The sequence below is a fragment of the Equus asinus genome, chromosome 20, assembly GCF_041296235.1.
Source record: "Equus asinus isolate D_3611 breed Donkey chromosome 20, EquAss-T2T_v2, whole genome shotgun sequence".
Classification (NCBI taxonomy): Eukaryota; Metazoa; Chordata; class Mammalia; order Perissodactyla; family Equidae; genus Equus; species Equus asinus.
Window position 1 is genome coordinate 22,122,157 of NC_091809.1, and position 16,495 is coordinate 22,138,651.

The 16,495-nt window shown below is 62.3% G+C and overlaps 2 protein-coding genes across 2 annotated transcripts; one reads left to right on the forward strand and one right to left on the reverse strand.

Moving 5' to 3' along the window:
- Positions 1-266: 266 nt before the first annotated feature.
- Positions 267-7,774, forward strand: ATG4D (autophagy related 4D cysteine peptidase). The gene is made up of 12 exons (XM_070491994.1): positions 267-297; positions 1,142-1,222; positions 2,069-2,416; positions 2,919-3,002; positions 3,084-3,257; positions 3,555-3,831; positions 3,905-3,969; positions 5,273-5,403; positions 6,239-6,317; positions 6,393-6,469; positions 6,565-6,684; positions 7,210-7,774. The coding sequence occupies exons 3-12, from the start codon at positions 2,185-2,187 to the stop codon at positions 7,390-7,392; spliced, it is 1,422 nt and encodes a 473-aa protein (XP_070348095.1). The 5' UTR covers positions 267-297; positions 1,142-1,222; positions 2,069-2,184; the 3' UTR covers positions 7,393-7,774.
- Positions 7,408-16,210, reverse strand: KRI1 (KRI1 homolog). Its single transcript, XM_014865523.3, has 19 exons — positions 16,058-16,210; positions 15,886-15,959; positions 15,081-15,186; positions 14,667-14,772; positions 14,293-14,347; positions 14,170-14,216; positions 13,811-13,907; positions 13,659-13,736; positions 13,012-13,151; positions 12,560-12,686; positions 12,361-12,456; positions 12,106-12,276; positions 10,817-10,892; positions 10,637-10,725; positions 10,431-10,557; positions 10,215-10,345; positions 9,385-9,449; positions 9,183-9,281; positions 7,408-8,303 (listed from the first exon to the last, which is right to left on the reverse strand). The coding sequence occupies exons 1-19, from the start codon at positions 16,149-16,151 to the stop codon at positions 7,964-7,966; spliced, it is 2,118 nt and encodes a 705-aa protein (XP_014721009.3). The 5' UTR covers positions 16,152-16,210; the 3' UTR covers positions 7,408-7,963.
- Between the last annotated feature and the right edge of the window lie 285 nt (positions 16,211-16,495).

Here is a 16,495-nt window from a genome sequence, read left to right on the forward strand (position 1 = left end):
TAGATGACATCATAAGGGTGGAGCCCCCCCCAAGGGATTAATGCCCCCAGAAAGACAGGAAGACACAGGAGATCTCTCTCTCCCTCCCTCTCTCTCTCTCTGTGCAGACACCAAGGAGACGCGGTGAGAGGACAGAACCAAGAAGAGAGCCCTCACCAAGACTGCAGCCATCCTGGCACCCTGATGTCAGACTCCACTCCCCCACCTCCCGCCAGAACTGTGAGAAAGAGATGTCTTCTTGAAGCCACCTCGTCTGTGGTATTGGTTATTGCGGCCCCAGCTGACTCAGACAATCAGGTGGGGGTAACTGCTCTGGAAAAAACATATAGCATCGAAGGATGGGGTGGCTGGGGGGTGGAATTTTGAAGGCGTCACGTTGGGGAGGGTGACATTTGAAGCAAGTCCTGAAGGAGGCGGAGGGAGACCCATGCAGATATCTCCCGGAAGAAAGGTCTAGACAGAGGGAACAGCAAGTGCAAAGATCCTGAGGTGGGATGGTGCCTGTTGAGTTTGAGAAAGGAGGGCGGTGTGCCTGAAGGGAAGTGAGTGACGGGAGAGCCGAGGGGAGAAAGTCGTGGTCCTTTCGTGTCTTCTTCACATCTCCCACCCTCATCCAAATCCTCACCCCACCTCCTTGAGCCGGCTGCGGACAGAGCCCTTGCGCTGGCCACTAGAGGCCACCCTCCCTGTGGTTCACAGGGTCGCTGCACCCTTCTCCCGTCTTTGGGTGGTGACTGACTTCCGCGGAGCCCTAACTGTGCCGCAGATGCCACGCTAAGCGCTTCACACGGCTGAGCTCCCCTCGTCCTCCTAACATTCCGGAGTGAGACGCATCGAAGTGTCTCTACAGCTTTACTGAAGTGTAATTGACATGCAGTAACCACACACGTTTAAAGCGTGCGATCCGGCAGTTTTCACGTCCTGGGAACCATCGCCACGATCAGGGTCCTAAACTGATACCCCACGCCCAGCATGCCCTCGCCCTTTTTAGCTCCGTCGCACCCCCCTCTCCCCGCCCCACCCCCGGGCAGCCACCGATCTGCTTTCCCTTACTAGAGATGAGGTTGCATTTTCTAGAGCGTTATGCAAATATAACGAGAGAGTACATCCTTTTCTTTCTTGTCTGGCCCCTTTCCCTCAGCAAAATTATCGGAAAGATTCGTCTATGTTGTGCTGTGGATGGCGCCCCCTTTGACTCACGAGGAAACTGAGGCTCACAGAGGTGTGGTTTGGCAGGAGGGAGTAGAGGTGGGGAGGGGGTGTCAAACACGTTTGGCCCCAGGCGGACGCGGGTTCTGGGCTTGCAGCCAGCACAGGGGCACCGGCGGGGGCGGGGCTGGGGCCCAGCTGGGGCCCGGCTGGGGCCGGGACTGGGTGCGGGGCCGAGCTGGGCCTGGGGGCGGGGCCGGGGCGAGCTGGGGCCAAGCTGGGGCCCGGACCGGGGCCAAACTGGGGCCTGGACTGGGGACGCATCCAAGCTGGGGCCAGGGGCGGGAGGCGGGGCCAAGGCGGGGAATGGGGGGAGCTGGGGCCGGGGGCGGGGTCGGGACCAAGCTGGGTTGGGGGAGGGGCAGGGGACCCACGCTGGGGCTGGTGGGAGGGTCCCATCTGGGGGCGGGGCCGGGGCGGAGCCCGGGGGGTGGGCAAAGCTGAGCTCGTAGGGGGACAATGCAGTGGTGGGGCCGGCCCGGGGTGGGGGGGTGTGGGGGGGGCGGGCCGAGCTCGGGCTGGTGGGCGGGGCCTGTCCGGGGGCGGGGCCGAGAGGGAGCCAAGCTGGGGCTGTGGGCGGGGCCGGTGTGGAGGCGGGGCCGGGGGCGGTCGAGCTGGGGCTGTGGGCGGTGCCGGCCCGGGGGCGGGGCTCCCGGCCCGGGGCCCCGGATAAGGGCGTGCGGGGCTGGGCGCGCCTGGCCGCTGCGATAAGGCGGCAGGCGAGGGGCGGGTGCCGGGGGGAGGCGCCGCGTCTGCAGGCCCCGTGCGGCCCCCGGGGCCCGGGCCGGAGAGCCAGGCTGGGGGCCGGGCCGGGGCGGGGCGTGCGGCCGAGTCACGCCCGCCTCCCTCCCGGGCCCAGGGCCGCTAAAATGGCGGCGGCGGCGGTGACAGCGTCCCGCGCGGGGCCCGGGGGCCTGGCCTTCGCGTCGGGCGCCCACTAGCGCCCGCTCCGGCCCCGGCCCGCCCCCGGCGCCCATGAACTCCGTGTCGCCGGCCGCCGCGCAGTACCGCAGCGGGAGCCCGGAGGACGCGCGCCGCCCCGAGGGCCGCAGGCCGCGCGGTCCCCGAGCCCCGGGCCCCAACGGCCTGAGCGCCCCCGGAGCCGGCGCGCCCGCTGCTGGCCCGCCCGGGGCCGCGGCCGGGGAGCCGGACGAAGTGGACAAGTTTAAGGCGAAGTTCCTGACCGCCTGGAACAACGTCAAGTACGGTGAGGAGGGGCGGGCCCGGGGGTCCGAGGGGATCGGGCCGGGGGCTCGGCCGGGCCGGGGGCGGGAGTCCGGGAGCACCTGCCCCTGCCGGGCGTTCCACTGTCTGTTCTGTGAGTCACCTGCGGGTCCCCACCCTGCCCTGCCCAGGGCGGCCCAGGGGCAGGTCCAACGGGGAAGGTGTTTGCAGGTCCTGTCCTTCCCGGTGTGACCTTGGGCAAGTTTTTTTGCTTCCCCGTGCCTCCATTTTTCCCCTGTTAAATGGGTCCAATCATCAGATCTGCCTTAATTCCTGCAGAATTAGCGGCAGACACTCGTGTGGCTGTTAGTAGGGGCCCCGCCTCCATCTAAGAGGACCGTGACTCGGAATCCCCAGTGCCACCCTGAGATAGGAACTAGGAGGTCCCCGTTGCACAGATTGGGTAATGGAAGCCTCTTGTAACTGCTGCGTGTCTGCAAAGCACGTGCTTCATCTCGCGGGGGCGCTGCCCCGTGTCTCCCCAGGTTGGGCAGTCAAAAGCCGCACCAGCTTTAGCAAGATCTCCAGCGTCCACCTCTGCGGCCGCCGCTACCGCTTCGAGAGCGAGGGTGAGCTGGTGGCCCCAGGCCAGGGTTGGGAAAGGCCCCCAGGGGTGTTCCTGGTGGCAGCTGACAAGCCCGCTGTTGTAGGTGACATCCAGCGTTTCCAGCGGGACTTCGCCTCCCGCCTGTGGCTCACCTACCGTCGGGACTTCCCGCCCCTGGCGGGGGGCTGCCTGACCTCGGACTGTGGCTGGGGATGCATGTTACGCAGCGGCCAGATGATGCTGGCGCAGGGCCTGCTGCTGCATTACCTGCCCAGAGGTGAGCCAAGGTGAGGGGAGGGCACGCTAGGAGTACAGTGCCAACCACATGGCCCAGCAGGGCCAAAACTGTTTGTAAACCAAGAGTTTAAAGTCGTGTTAGGATTGTGGGTAAAGTAACTTTGGGAGTGTGGGGCGCTAGAGTGGTTTATAATGTAAGATTCAAGAACGTGAAAATTATCCAACACGCAGTCCGTGGAGCATAAGCATTGTGTGCAGAGCATCTGGAAATGGGAACTGTGGCCCCCGCCGCCCCCCACAGCGGCATGGTCTGACTGTGTACTCCATCCCCCCCCAGACTGGACATGGGCCGAGGGCGCGGGCCTGGGCCCCCCTGAGCCGGTGGGGTTGGCTTCTCCCAACCGGTACCGTGGGCCTGCCCGTTGGATGCCCCCACACTGGGCCCAGGGCGCCCCCGAGCTGGAGCAGGAACGCCGCCACCGGCAGATTGTGTCCTGGTTCGCCGACCACCCCCGGGCCCCCTTCGGCCTCCACCGGCTGGTGGAGCTCGGGCAGAGCTCAGGCAAGAAGGCGGGCGACTGGTATGGGCCGTCCCTGGTGGCGCATATACTCAGGTGAGGGCCGCGACGGGGGCCACGGGAGCCGCTGTGTGCCCCCAGGAACTCAGGCCTGCCCTCTCGCCCCCAGGAAAGCAGTGGAGAGCTGTGCAGAGGTCACCCGCCTGGTGGTGTACGTTTCTCAGGACTGCACAGGTGAGGGGACCAGGGTCTCAGGGTCCTCACCCTGAGCTGCTCCCTACTTCTGCTGCTTCTTAGGAGCCCCATTCCTCTGGGACAGAGGGACCCTTGGAAAGGATCCCAGGCCCACACAAGGGGAGGTGCTCAGGGTCCCTCCACTCCCTTGGGAGCCGGGAGGAGAAACTTGAGGAGCGTCTCCCCGCGTGAGAGAATGAAGGACGTTGGATTTCCTTCTCTCAGGCCCCGTGCACTCTTACTCTGCAAACAGTTCTAACGTGCACAAAAGTCTGAGCTCCTCTGCCTCGTAGGGTCGTCATGAGGATTCAGTAAGTCAGTAATTCAAGTGAAATCCTTAGCACTTGTCACATAGTAAGCGTGACACTAGCTATTAGCTATTATTGTTATTATTCCTTGCTATCCTCCCAGTCAGTTTCGAAAAGGTCTTGATTATTAGGAGCCTTCATGGGTTGGAATCAGGGAATCTACAAAATCTGTACGTTTTTATGTGAAACGGCAGCAGTTGGGGGCAAGTTGAATTTTCACAGCCAGTGTGGTAGTTGGTTAGGGGGGCTCTGACACCAGTACTAGGGGGCTTCTGAATGACAGGAGTTTATTTCTCATCATTCTGGAGGCTGGGAGGCCCCAGATCAAGGCCCTGGCAGCTTCAGTGTCTGGCGGGGCTGCTTCCTGGATCGTTTTGCTGTGTCCTCACAGGGCGGAAGGGGGGAGGGGGCTCTCTGGGGTCTGTTAACAGGGCGCTAATCCCATTCCGGAGGGCCCCACCCTCATGACCTCATCACCTCCCAAAGGCCCCACCTCCCCACCCATCCCCTTGGGGGTTAGGTTTCAACACATGAATGTGGGGACACAAACATTCAGATAGAGCAGCTGTGTCTCCAGAACCGGTTGAAGCTGCTTCTCTGGGAGCAGGGAAGGGGTTTACATGGTGAGGAGGCGGCAGCGAACTGAGGAGAAGGCACACAGGGACGTTCTCGCGAGGGGGAGCCGCTTGGCGCTCCCGTTTCCTTCTTGGCAAACCAAGGCGCCAGGTCGGTGAGGACCAGTCAGGCCTGGTCCTCGGGAGGCACTCCCTGTCTTCCCGGCTTTATGCTTTGTCCAAATCTCGGGGCCTCAGTTGCCCTTTCTGTAAAATGGGCGTGTCCACACCTGCCCGAGGCCCTGGGGTTGTCTGAGGACATTTGGGGGCACTGGAAAGACATCCTTCTCCACTGATGACGGTTGGGCCCCTGGGCATGGAGGGCCACCCTCTGAGGCTTGAAGGACGGGCAGAAGGTGACCCGCAGCCCTGTCCTTCCAGTGTACAAGGCGGATGTGGCACGCCTGGTGGCCAGGCCAGACCCCACAGCCGAGTGGAAGTCTGTGGTCATCCTGGTGCCCGTACGGCTGGGTGGTGAGACGCTGAACCCCGTGTACGTGCCCTGCGTGAAGGTAGGCTCAGCCACATTCCACTGTGCCTCCCCTGGGAGGCTTCCAGATGTTTCCAGCTTGGGCTGCCTTTTCCATCCCTTCATCTGTGTGTTCAGTAGCACTTAATTACGCTGAGATTCAGAGAGGAACAGAAGAGGCAAAAATTCATGCCTCTGGGAGTGGACATTCTGATGGGGGAATGACAGGCAGTGGAGCTGGGAGCAAAGTGACAGCTGGGACAGTTTGGACTCTAAAGGAATCAAAACTAACAACGAAGGGCAGGTGGGGGTGGCTGCACAGCCTAGGAAAGTCCCTCTCCAGCCAGGGGCAAATGAGGAGCCAGAGGCGTGCTGGAAAGACCCTGGTGTGTTGACTCTCAGAGTAAAGGCCAAAGTTCTCCCCATAGCACACAGGGTCCCACACCACGTCCCCATCCCTTCCTTGACCTCATCTGCCCCCACTCTCCTCACTTCGCTCTGCTCCAGCCGCATGGGCCTCCTCACTGTTCTCAGAACACACCTGCCTCAAGGCCTTTGCACCTGCTGTTCCCGCCACTTGGAGTACTCTTTCCCGAGATGCCCTGCAACATCCCCTCTCACTGAGGCCTTTCCTGACCTCCCTATTTAAAACTGCAAAGCCCTGCTCTTTTATTCTTCTCCCAGTGTCATCACCTTCTGACACATGACAAAGCTCACTCATCTAGTGTCTCCCACACTAGAATCTCAGTTCTGTGAGGAACTGTAGTTTTGTGTGTCTTGGTCACTGCTGCCCCCCAGGGCATTGGGCCTTTGCTAAGCGTTTTGTTGAGTGACTGCCTGATAGTACTCGTCCTCTTCACCCACTGTCCTCCCTGCAGGAGCTCCTGCGTTCCGAGCTGTGCCTGGGCATCATGGGGGGCAAGCCTCGGCACTCGCTGTACTTCATCGGCTACCAGGGTAGGCCCGCCCGTCCCGCTCCATCCCACCCCGCCCTCCCCTTCCGCACCCCTGCTCACGCCTCCTCCCCTGCAGATGACTTCCTGCTCTACCTGGACCCCCACTACTGCCAGCCCACTGTGGATGTCAGCCGGGCTGACTTCCCCTTAGAGGTGAGCTGGGATCCCGTGGGGGGGACGGGGGGGGGGGGGTGGTGCTGGGACGTGTGCAGGGAGCCAGGCCCCCTGAGCCTGTTTGCCTGCCCCAGTCCTTCCACTGCACTTCCCCACGCAAGATGGCCTTCACCAAGATGGACCCAAGCTGCACTGTGGGCTTCTACGCTGGGGACAGGAAGGAGTTTGAGACACTCTGCTCGGAGCTGACCAGGGTGAGCAAGACGGGGGCGTGGGGGGCAAGAGGAAGAGGCCTCGAGGCCAGCAGACCTGGGGAGCTGCCTCCAGGCGGCGCTGTCAAGATGACTGCCCCGCCCACAAGCTACAAAAGCCCAGCTGTAACTGATCAGATCAAAAAAGGGGCATAAAATGAAAAGTTACAGGCGTCATTGCCTTAGGGGACAGCTGCATCCATTGGCTCAAGTGGCTGTCCCCTCCCTGTCTCTGTTGTCCCCTCAGGGCTTCACCCTTATGGTGGCCACCAGCCTCTCTGGGCACCCGCCTCCCAGCGCAGTGGAAAGGGAGCCCCACTTTCCCAGCAGATGCAGCAAAGACCCCAGGGTTGCCTTTCATTGGCTGCGCTGGGTCACGTGCTCTTCACTGAGCCAATCCCTGTCCGTCCGGGGATGGATGGAGGATGCTGATTGGCTGGTCTGAGTCAGGGAAGCACCTGATAGAGCTGCCTGCTACAATGGTTAACGCGGCCGCGGTGGGGGCTGAGTGCTCTCCCTCCTCCCCAGGTGCTCAGCTCCTCCTCGGCCACGGAGCGGTACCCCATGTTCACGCTGGCCGAGGGCCACGCTCAGGACCACAGCCTGGACGACCTCTGCTCCCAGCTCTCGCAGCCCACACTGCGGCTCCCTCGCACCGGGCGGCTCCTCAAGGCCAAACGCCCCAGCTCCGAGGACTTTGTGTTTTTATAGAGGGAGGGATGGGGAGAAGATGCGACACTATTTATTTTTCTATTTATGTCACGCTGGGGGTGGGAGCCTGCACTCTGGCTGGGATGACTGCCCCTTCTCGCCGCTGCCTGGACCAGCGCAGCCAGCCCAGTCCAGGAAACCTCCGGGCGGGGCCACCCAGCCAGAGCCAGCCCGCGCCTGCCCGCCTCCAGCCAGCTGGGCCCTCCGCGCGGCAGGGAGGGAGGGCCCCGGCACCCACTCAGGGCCTGACTCAGTACTGTAGTTTGCACTGGATGCCCGCGCCCCTCCCTGGTCCCCAAGCCCCCCGTCCTAAGGGCTGGTGGCGGTGGGAGGGGGTAACTGTGGCTGCTGGGGGCTAATAAAGCCGTTGGACGTGACCTTGGCTGCGGCTGGACCCAGCATTTGAGGGCTGGGGCCAAGGCAGACCCCGGGGAAGCTGCCACATCTGTAAGATGGGGATGCCCCCTCACCCATAGGTAGACAAGAGGGTCCACAGAGTGGACAGAGTGGGGTGCATTTGGGGGCTTGATGGGCGGGCGGAACCCCGGGGCCCCCACTTGCTCCGTGGAGCTCAGGGGCCACTCTTGGGCCCCTTCTGCTTCCTGCGCTGCCGGCCCAGCTGGCGGAAGTGCAGCCGTTTGGGGTTGAGGCCGAAAGCTTGTAGTCTCTGGCGGCTGAACTCGTGGCCCCCGAGGGTCACAGTGGGGCCCAGAAGCCGGGCCTTCTTGCCCCTCTTCCGCCTTGGGGGGGCTGGCTTCTCCGGGCTGGATCCAGGGGCCACCTCTTCCTGGGCTGGGGGGCTCCCTGGCCGGGGCCGCTTCCCACAGGCCCCATCGGGGGCTGGCAGCTGCCCCTGCGGGCCGGCCTTGTCTCTCGGTGGCTTCCCTGTGGCTTCCGTGGGCATCTCCGTCCTGGGGGAGGAAAGTCAGTGCTCAACCCAGGCCCAGCATGATTACCACTTCCTGGGCTCACGTCCCATTTTTCAGATAGGAAAGGAGAGGCTCAGAGGGGCAGCCAAGAGGGGCCTGCCTGGGGCTCAAAACCTGGGTTTTCTTTTCTTTTTTTTGAGGAAGATTAGCGCTAACATCTGTTGCCAATCCTCCTCTTTTTTTTTTTTTTTTTTTTTTTTGCTGAGGAAGACTGGCCCTGAGCTAACATCCACACCCATCTTCCTCTACTTTATGTGTGGGACGCCTACCACAGCATGGCTTGCCAAGCGGTGCCGTGTCTGCACCCAGGATCTGAACCTGCGAACCCTGGGCCACCAAGAAGCAGAACGTGTGCACTTAACTGCTACATCACCGGGCCAGCCCCCAGAGTTTTCTACTGAAACCTGAGGCTGGACGGTATTGCCAGTAATTCCCGTATCTGTGCCCAGGCCTACACTAAGCTATTCGTGTAAATTAACTCATTTCACCTTTCAATCAAGCCTGTGAGCTTCCACCACCCCCGCCTTATAGATCAGGAAATAATAACATGATAACGATAGCTAATACCTATATGGCATATACTCTGTTTTAAGCACTTTCCATGAACTAATTCACTTAATCCTCAAAAAACCAACAAGAAACAAGCCATCTTTATCCCCATTTTATAAATGAGGAAACAGGCCCAGAGAGGGGAAGTGACTTGCCCAAGGTCACACAGCTATAGCCCAGCCAGGATTTGAAGCCAGCTGTCAGAGAAGGGAAGCCCCAGTCCCAAGGTCACGCAAGGAATGGCCGGCAGAGCAAGACTCAACCCTGAGCCTGGCAGCTCCCGGCCGTCCTGCCCCAGCCAGCGACACTCACTCCTCTGGGCAGAGCGACTTGAAGATCTGCCTCTTCTTCCAGGCGTTCTGGGCCTTCTGGCTGTACGCCCTCTTGTCCTGCAGCTCCTCCTGCTCCGACCTGCGGGCGCCCGGCAGACACGCCCATCACTGGGGGCTCCGGGGGTGCCCAGGCTCGCCCGGCCGCCCCTCCTCCCGGGGCGCCTGGCCCCACCCCCCGTCACCTGTACATGCAGGTCTTCTTCAGGGAGCACCACCGGTTTAGCTCCTTGTCATCGGCTGCGAGGATCTGAGGGGAACGGAGTTGGGGGGTCCTCATTCCTGAGCCCCGGGGGACCCTGACTCTAAGCCCTAGTCCCCTCCTTGGACAAATCGAGGCGATGCTAGGACCACTCAGCAGGACGTCACGATGGTAGGGAAGAAGTGATTTCCGCGGAGCCCGCTGGATGATTTTTGCAGGGGGCATCAGATGGGGAAACTGAGGCTCCGAGAGTGGATCCTTGCCCCAAGCTGGCCAGGAAGCGGCTGATTTCATTCCAGTTTGGGCCCGGGAGCCCCGATCCGTGCACCATGGCCCCAGAAGCCTCAGGACAGGGCAGGGGTCTCTCTGCCAGGGACGGGGTTTGCCAATCCCAGGTGAGGCCCAGGCTCCAGGCCTCAGTTTCCCCACTTAAGAGGTGGGCATCCCCTCAGAACCTACTGGAACGTCGTCGGGAAGATGTGGTATAAACTCTATAAATATTGCCTGTTCTTCCTGACCGTGAGGAGTCAGGCACCCCCACAGCCATGAGGTGGGGGCCGTTATTAGGCTCATTTTATAGATGGGGAAACTGAGGCATGGAGCCTTAAGTCACATGGCCAAGGCCACACAGCTGGTTAGCAGCCAGGCCAGGATGTGAACCTGGGCCACCTGGTTCCAGAGCCCCCAGGTCGTCACAGCCCCCGGCTGCAGACAGACAGCCAGGACCAGAACGACAAGCAAGATGATGGGGACACGCTCTGGGCCCCGCCCCATGGGAGTCCTCCTGCCTCCTCGGCGCCCCCAGGGCCCCACCTCCTCGGTGCTCAGCCCGAAGTCGCAGGGCACCACAGCGCGGTACTTGAAGCGACAGGGCAGGTCATCGATGATGTCCTCGTAGTCCAGCCGGTAGTACTCGTCCAGGTACTCCTCGAACGTCTTGTCCCCTGCGGGGGACACAGCCAGGCTGCCGGGCGGTGTCAGGCCCGCGGGCCCCACTCCCCGCCACCCACCACTCACCCGGGGCCTCACCCGGCTCGAACACCGGCTTCTCCTGGCCCACGGCAGCGGCGAAGGGCGACTTGCGCTTCTTCTTGCCCGTCGAGGGGGCCTCACGCTGCTTCCTCCGAGGCTGGCTGGGGTCGTAGTCGGCGTCCATCTGCCGGGATGCGCGGGTCAGGCCGGCCCTGGGGGCCCCCAGGATCGTCCACAGTGCCCCGTGTACCCGTGGCACCTACATTGAAGTCGGGGTCCTCGCAGTGCGGCTCTTCCTGGCTCCACGCCATACCCTGCTCGGGCCCGGCCCACGTGTCCCAGTTCCAGTCGTCTGCTCCCAGAGGATGGACAGACAGAGGTCAGGCGGGGACCACAGGCTTCAGGCCCAGCAGCCCCCAGGCCAGGGCCGCAGGGGACCTCACCTTCAAGCCCTTCCTCTTCCTCAAACTGTGGCTTCTCCTCCTCCATCGCGCCATAGTATTCGTCTCCGAAGCACTTCTGCAGGGGCGGGGCCGGGAGGGTCAGCAGGCCCACGACCCCCAGGGAGCTGACTCCTGCATCGCACATGGCTCCCCAGTGCCCCCGGAGTCAGCTCCTGATGGCAGGAGGCCTGTGTGCCGGGACCCCTCCGCGCCCCGTTCTTGGGCCGGTCTTGGCCCCCCGCCCTCTGTCCCCTGTCCCCCATTCAGTCCCACAGACCCAGTTCTCTCCCTCCTCCTGGCCTCGCCCCTGTGCTACCCCCGCTTGGCGCACTCCCTCCCTCTTTGATGGGCTGACAGCTACTCGGGCCTCAGGTCTTATCTGAGCTGCCTGTCCTAACTAGCTCACCACCGCGTGTGGCGACGCCGGTCAGGGGACTCCCCGAGGACCCCACCGCCCCCTGCGCGTCCCCATCACTGCTCAGATCGCTGTGGGTTGGTTAAGTGCTTGCCGCTAGACCGGGCGCTCTGGGAGGGCAGGCTCTGCTACGCTGCTTGGAGCTCAGCATACAGCAGGTGCTCAATGAATGTCAGACCAGTTCTGGCCACTCCGTGAGCTCCGGGAGGGCTGAGACTGCGCTGGAACCCCAGCACCCAGGGGGCCTGGCAAAGGCAGATATTGCTAAGTGTGTCATGTATGAAGCACCTACTGTATGCCCAGTGCTCAGCTGCATCTCGCTGCATTCTTGCAAGCACCCGAGAGACAGAAACTACCTCCGTTCCATTGAGAAACTGAAGCTCAGGACTAAGAAGCTTCTAGAAAGTGAAGGCTGAACTCCTACTACACAGCACCCGCTCACTCCCATTTGCACCTGGCCTATCCACGCACCTGTAATCTCCTTCCTGACCTCCCAGGCTTGGTCAGAGGCCTCTTTGGGGCACCCGTGGTCCCTACTGCTTCTCCCACATGGCCTGTTTCCACAGCCTGATGCTATGTTCCCACAATTACCACAATAAACATTAACGGCTCAATAACTGAGTTTAAAGGAAATACAGCAACCCACTGTTTCTGGCGCATTTACCAACTCAAGTTATGTGCCTTCCTCTCAGGCTATCCTTACAACAGCCCTGAAGTAGCTGCTACGGTTGGACCCACCTTACAGACAGGGACACAGGCTCAGAGATGTCAAGTCACTTCTCTGAGGCCACACAGCCAAGCAATGACTGCTGATTCCAGAGCCACACTCGCCAGCACTTGGCCGCAAGCCTGCGCTGGGCCTCGGGGGCCATACCTGCATGAGCTGGTCGTGCCGGGCGGGGTCGAAGTCTTCCTCGAGGTCCTGCTCCTCAAAGCCCAGGGTCTCATTGCCCGTGACCTGCCGCAGCCTCTCCAGCTTGGCCAGAATCTCCTTCCTCTTCAGGTTCTTCAGCTGCTTGATTTCCTCTTGCTTCTTCGCTTTCTCCTGTGGGAGGCAGGCCATGGGGGAGGGGTTGTGGGCTCTCCCAGCAGGCCCAGGGGCCTCCCCTCCCGCTGCCCCCACACTCACCTTCTTCTTTCTCTCCCTGGTCTCCTCCCTCCTCTCCTTCCTGCGCTGGTCCTTGCGGCGCACGGAGGACGCGATGCTCCGAGGGTAGGTCTTGACCTGTGGGCAGCAGGGAGCCCAGAAGGGCCACAGAGATGATTCCGGGCCCCCGCGGCCTGGGCCTGTGGGCCGGGTCGTCCCCAGCCCGGCCCTGGTCACGCACCAAGGCTGAGTCCGGCTCCTCGAAGCGAAAGTTGTACTTATGCTCGAAGTCCTCCTGCTTCTTCAGAAACAGCTCCCCCTCGTCTGAGGAGTCGTCCACGGCCAGCTGGACCGGGGGGCCGGGGACCCTGAGGGACAAGACGGCACAAGACCGGGGTCAGCCGAGCTCCTGCACCCCTGCATACCAGCCATGCTAACTCATTTAACCCTCAAGGGAACCCTACGGTCAGGGGCTGCCAATACCCCCATTTTACACATGGGGAAACTGAGGCACAGAAGCCTGGCGGTAGGGCCAGGATTTGAACTAGTGCCCCCTGGCTCCAGAGCCCACAGTCCGCAGCTCCTCCTCACCAGCAACTAACTCCACTTCCATCTGTGTGAAAGAGGACACACCCAGGCCTGTGCTCTCCGGCCAGCATTGGCTCCAGGCCCCTGGGGGACGTGGCAGCTCACCCTTCCTCCTCCTCCTCCTCATCTTCCTCCACCTCCTCCTCATCTTCCTCTTCCTCGTAGCGTTTGTTGAGGATGTAATCCCGAAGGAACTGCTCCCCTTCATCCAGCTCTGGGTTGTTCCAATATTCCTTGAGGTGAGTCTGAGGGTGAGGGGGTGACAGGACCCAGGTCAGGGACTCGGGAGCAGGGAAGGAGAGGGGACATGGGCACCAAGCAGGTTTAAGTAACTGAAACTTCACAACCAACCTATGAATTAGGTTAGTGGCATTATCGCCAGTTTTTCTTTTCTTTCTTTCTTTTTTTTTTGGCGAGGAAGATTGGCCCTGAGCTAACATCTGTTGCCAATCTTCCTCCATTTTGTATGTGGGTCACCTCCACAGTATGGCTGATGAACAGTGTGTAGGTCTGCGCCCGGGATCCAAACCCACAAACCCCGGGCTGCTGAAGTGGAGCATGCAAACTTAACCACTATGCCATGGGGCCAGCCCCATCCCCATTTTATAGATGAAGAAACTGAGACCCAGAGAGGAGCACACCCCGTCCTCAGCGTGTGTGCTCTTGGCCATGCCCTCAAGGGTGGTTTCTGGAAAAAGCTGGGATAGACGGGACAGGATTCTGTTCTTCAGCAACTGTGCACGGGAACTCACCAGTTCTTTCAAGGTGTCAGGGTTTGGAATCTCCTTCTGTCCCTTCAGCCATTCCACGTAGTCGGCATCCTCCTGGGCCTGGAGGAAGGCCAGCGCTGAGGGTCTGTGGGAGCCCTGGCCCCTGCCCGGTCCAGCTGGGCCCCAGCACCCACCTTCTCCTCCCTGGTTTTAGCGCGCTTCTGCAGCAACCCGGAGCCACCTTCCCCAGCGCTGTCCTCATCCTCACTGTCCTCCACGAACACCCGGAAGCTGCCCGCCAAGAGAACAAGCGTCAGGACGGACAGGCTGCCTGCTGGCCTGACGGTAACCCCGTTTATGAAGCCCGGAGCGCTCCCCGACAAGCTTGGAGTGGTGCTGGGACACAGAGGCTCCATTTAACAGATGAGGAAACTGAGGCCCAGAGAGAGCAAGTGACATGCCCAAGGGCACACAGCCATTAAGTGCCAGAGCTCAATCTGAACCTAGGAGCCTCAGCTCCTCTCCACGCGGCCGCTCGGCTGGCCGTGCTCACCTCTCCTTGAGCTGCTTCTGCTCATCCACGTAACTCTTCGACGTGACCTGCAGCGGACAGTGAGGCCGGCCTCAGGCTCAGCCCGGGGCCCCTCCGTCCCCACCCGGCCTCCACCGCACCCACCTGGGGTCTCTGATGGGAGGGCTCCCCGTCGGAATTCTCCTCATCGACGTATTTGCTGGGCAAGGAAGGATGGGGGCTTCAGAACAGACTCCCCAGGGCCCGTCTGTCCCCATGGTGGGGGGGCTGTGACGAGCGGCAGCTGGGTACACGGTGTCCTCCATTTTGGTGACTCACCGGCTCCCTCCCACCTCTGCCCCTAAGACCTCCAGGTGGCCACCCCGGGGGGCGCCGTCTGTCCCTCGGGACTGGGGACAGGGATTGGGTGCTCCCAGAGGGTGTGAGGATTTGGGAGTTAGCCGTCCTCCCCTCTCCCAGTCTAACACCATCTGCCTGTCCACCCGCCGGGACGGCTGGGGGGGCCCGGCTCTCCTCACCCCTCCTTCTCCAGGATAACCTTCCTCTCGTAGTCTTTCAGGTACATGGGCCGTGTCTTTTGCTTCCGCTCGGCGGCCGGCTCCTCCTCGCTCTCCGAGGACGACGCTGTGGGGCCACCGGGAGACACCTGCCATCAGCCACCACCCCCTGCCTTCCCCAGGCCGAGAATCCCACTGGGCTGGGCCAGATCGAGGTTTCAAAGCCCCAAGCCACCAGTCCCGGCTGTGCAGCAGGTATCCCCCAGGCGGTGACCATTCAGTGAGTAATTCACACTCGGAACAGCCAATATTAACAACAGGTAATAGTCTAAGACACTCTGCTAAGCACTTCTGCTGTGTGACGATCCAGTAAATAGTGACTACAGCCCAGAGAGCGAGGAGGAACTTGGGCCTCAGACAGCAGCAGCCCCAGACCTGTTCTCTGATAGAAGGTGGCATCTTTCTGATAAATGCGGGGGTCCTTCTTCTTCAACAAGGAGAGAGTCGTGTAGAAGTCACGCTCCTGCTGGGGGTCAAACTCCTAGGGCAGGAAGAGGGATGGAGAGGCTTCAGAAGGGAGGCGGAGAGAGCCCTGGTCGGGGCTGTGATGGGGGTGGTAAAGCAACCAGGGCAGGTGGGCTGAGGGGTGGGAAGTGGGGCGGGGGTAGGGGCTCCCTTAGGAGGAAGGAGGGGGGAATCCCGCCCGGGAAAGGCAGCTGGAGCGCTGGGTGAGTCTGTGCCGCTCAACAGGTAGGGGAGAGAGAGGGACCCTCTCGGGGTGGGCAGGGGCGGGACACACACAGATAAAGGATATGAGACAGAGGAAGGCAGCCGGCAAGGAGAGGGTACTTCCTGGGGACGACAAGAGGTTGACGTGGGGCAGAGAGGACACAGCGGGGCAGCAAGCAGGGGCTGGGCTGCACGGTGAGGCCAGGAAGCAGATCAAGGCTGATGTGGGCACAAGCTGGGTGCCCCATGTGGCACGGGGGACAGTCGGACACTGAGAAATGGTTTGACTTTGGGGATGAGCAAGGGGGACAGAGGGGTCGCACCTCACACGTCAGGACAGGCAGGTGGCGGGGAAGGGGAAGGAGGGGGAGAGTGCCCGCCCTCCCCACCATGGGAAGGCGCTGTCCGACCCTCTTGGGATTGGGGGTCGGGGGCTGGACGCTCCCTAGGCTGCGATGGGTTTGGGGGTCGGCCGGCTCCCGCGCGTCCGGGCCGGAGCGGGGAAGCTCACCACGCGCTCGTCGCTGGAGTCAGACTCGGAGCTGGAGTCGCCGCCGCTGTCCCGGTCCCCGTAGCGATCTTTCACTGCGGGGCACAAGGAGAGACCCCCCAGCGGATCAGCCCGGGGGGCACTAGATCAGCCCCCACTGCCCGAGAGCCCCGCGCATGCGCCCCGCACTCACGCCGCTGCAGCTCCTCGCGCTCCCGGTAGCGGCCGTACCGCGCCGCGAACGCCGCGTTCACCCGCAGCGGCGAGGACCCGCGCGGCTCCGGCATGGCGGCGGGCAGCCCATTGCGCACGCGCGCGGCGAGCTCCCTGGAGGGGGCGGGGTTGCCATGGGCCACGCCCACTGCGAGCTTTAAAGAGGGCGGGGCCTCGCGGGCCGCGCCTAGCCCCGCCCCCGGCCCTTCCGGGATCCCTGTCGCCCAGTGCCCGCAGTCCCCGCCCACGGTCACACCTCTGCGGGGAAGGCTGCGGCCACCGCCCACCCCCACCCCACCCCTGGGGCTCCGGGCACCCAGCTGACATCTGGGGGCCCTTTCTCCATTCGCGGTTTCCTGCCTCCCTTCCGTTCCGACAGCGCAAACCGCTGCCCCACCCAGCTCACCCACCCCTGGCA

What these genes read in the sequence shown, in the direction of transcription:
- ATG4D (XM_070491994.1), top strand. Translation starts at nt 2,185, where the DNA reads ATGAACTCCGTGTCGCCGGCCGCCGCGCAGTACCGCAGCGGGAGCCCG. An exon ending in CTGGTGGCGCATATACTCAG is followed by an intron (nt 3,832 to 3,904) that starts GTGAGGGCCGCG and finishes TCTCGCCCCCAG; the next exon opens with GAAAGCAGTGGAGAGCTGTG. An exon ending in TGTACGTGCCCTGCGTGAAG is followed by an intron (nt 5,404 to 6,238) that starts GTAGGCTCAGCC and finishes TCCTCCCTGCAG; the next exon opens with GAGCTCCTGCGTTCCGAGCT.
- KRI1 (XM_014865523.3), bottom strand. Translation starts at nt 16,151, where the DNA reads ATGCCGGAGCCGCGCGGGTCCTCGCCGCTGCGGGTGAACGCGGCGTTC. An exon ending in CAGAAGCAGCTCAAGGAGAG is followed by an intron (nt 13,908 to 14,169) that starts GTGAGCACGGCC and finishes CTTGGCGGGCAG; the next exon opens with CTTCCGGGTGTTCGTGGAGG. An exon ending in GAAGCCGGTGTTCGAGCCGG is followed by an intron (nt 10,346 to 10,430) that starts GTGAGGCCCCGG and finishes TGTCCCCCGCAG; the next exon opens with GGGACAAGACGTTCGAGGAG.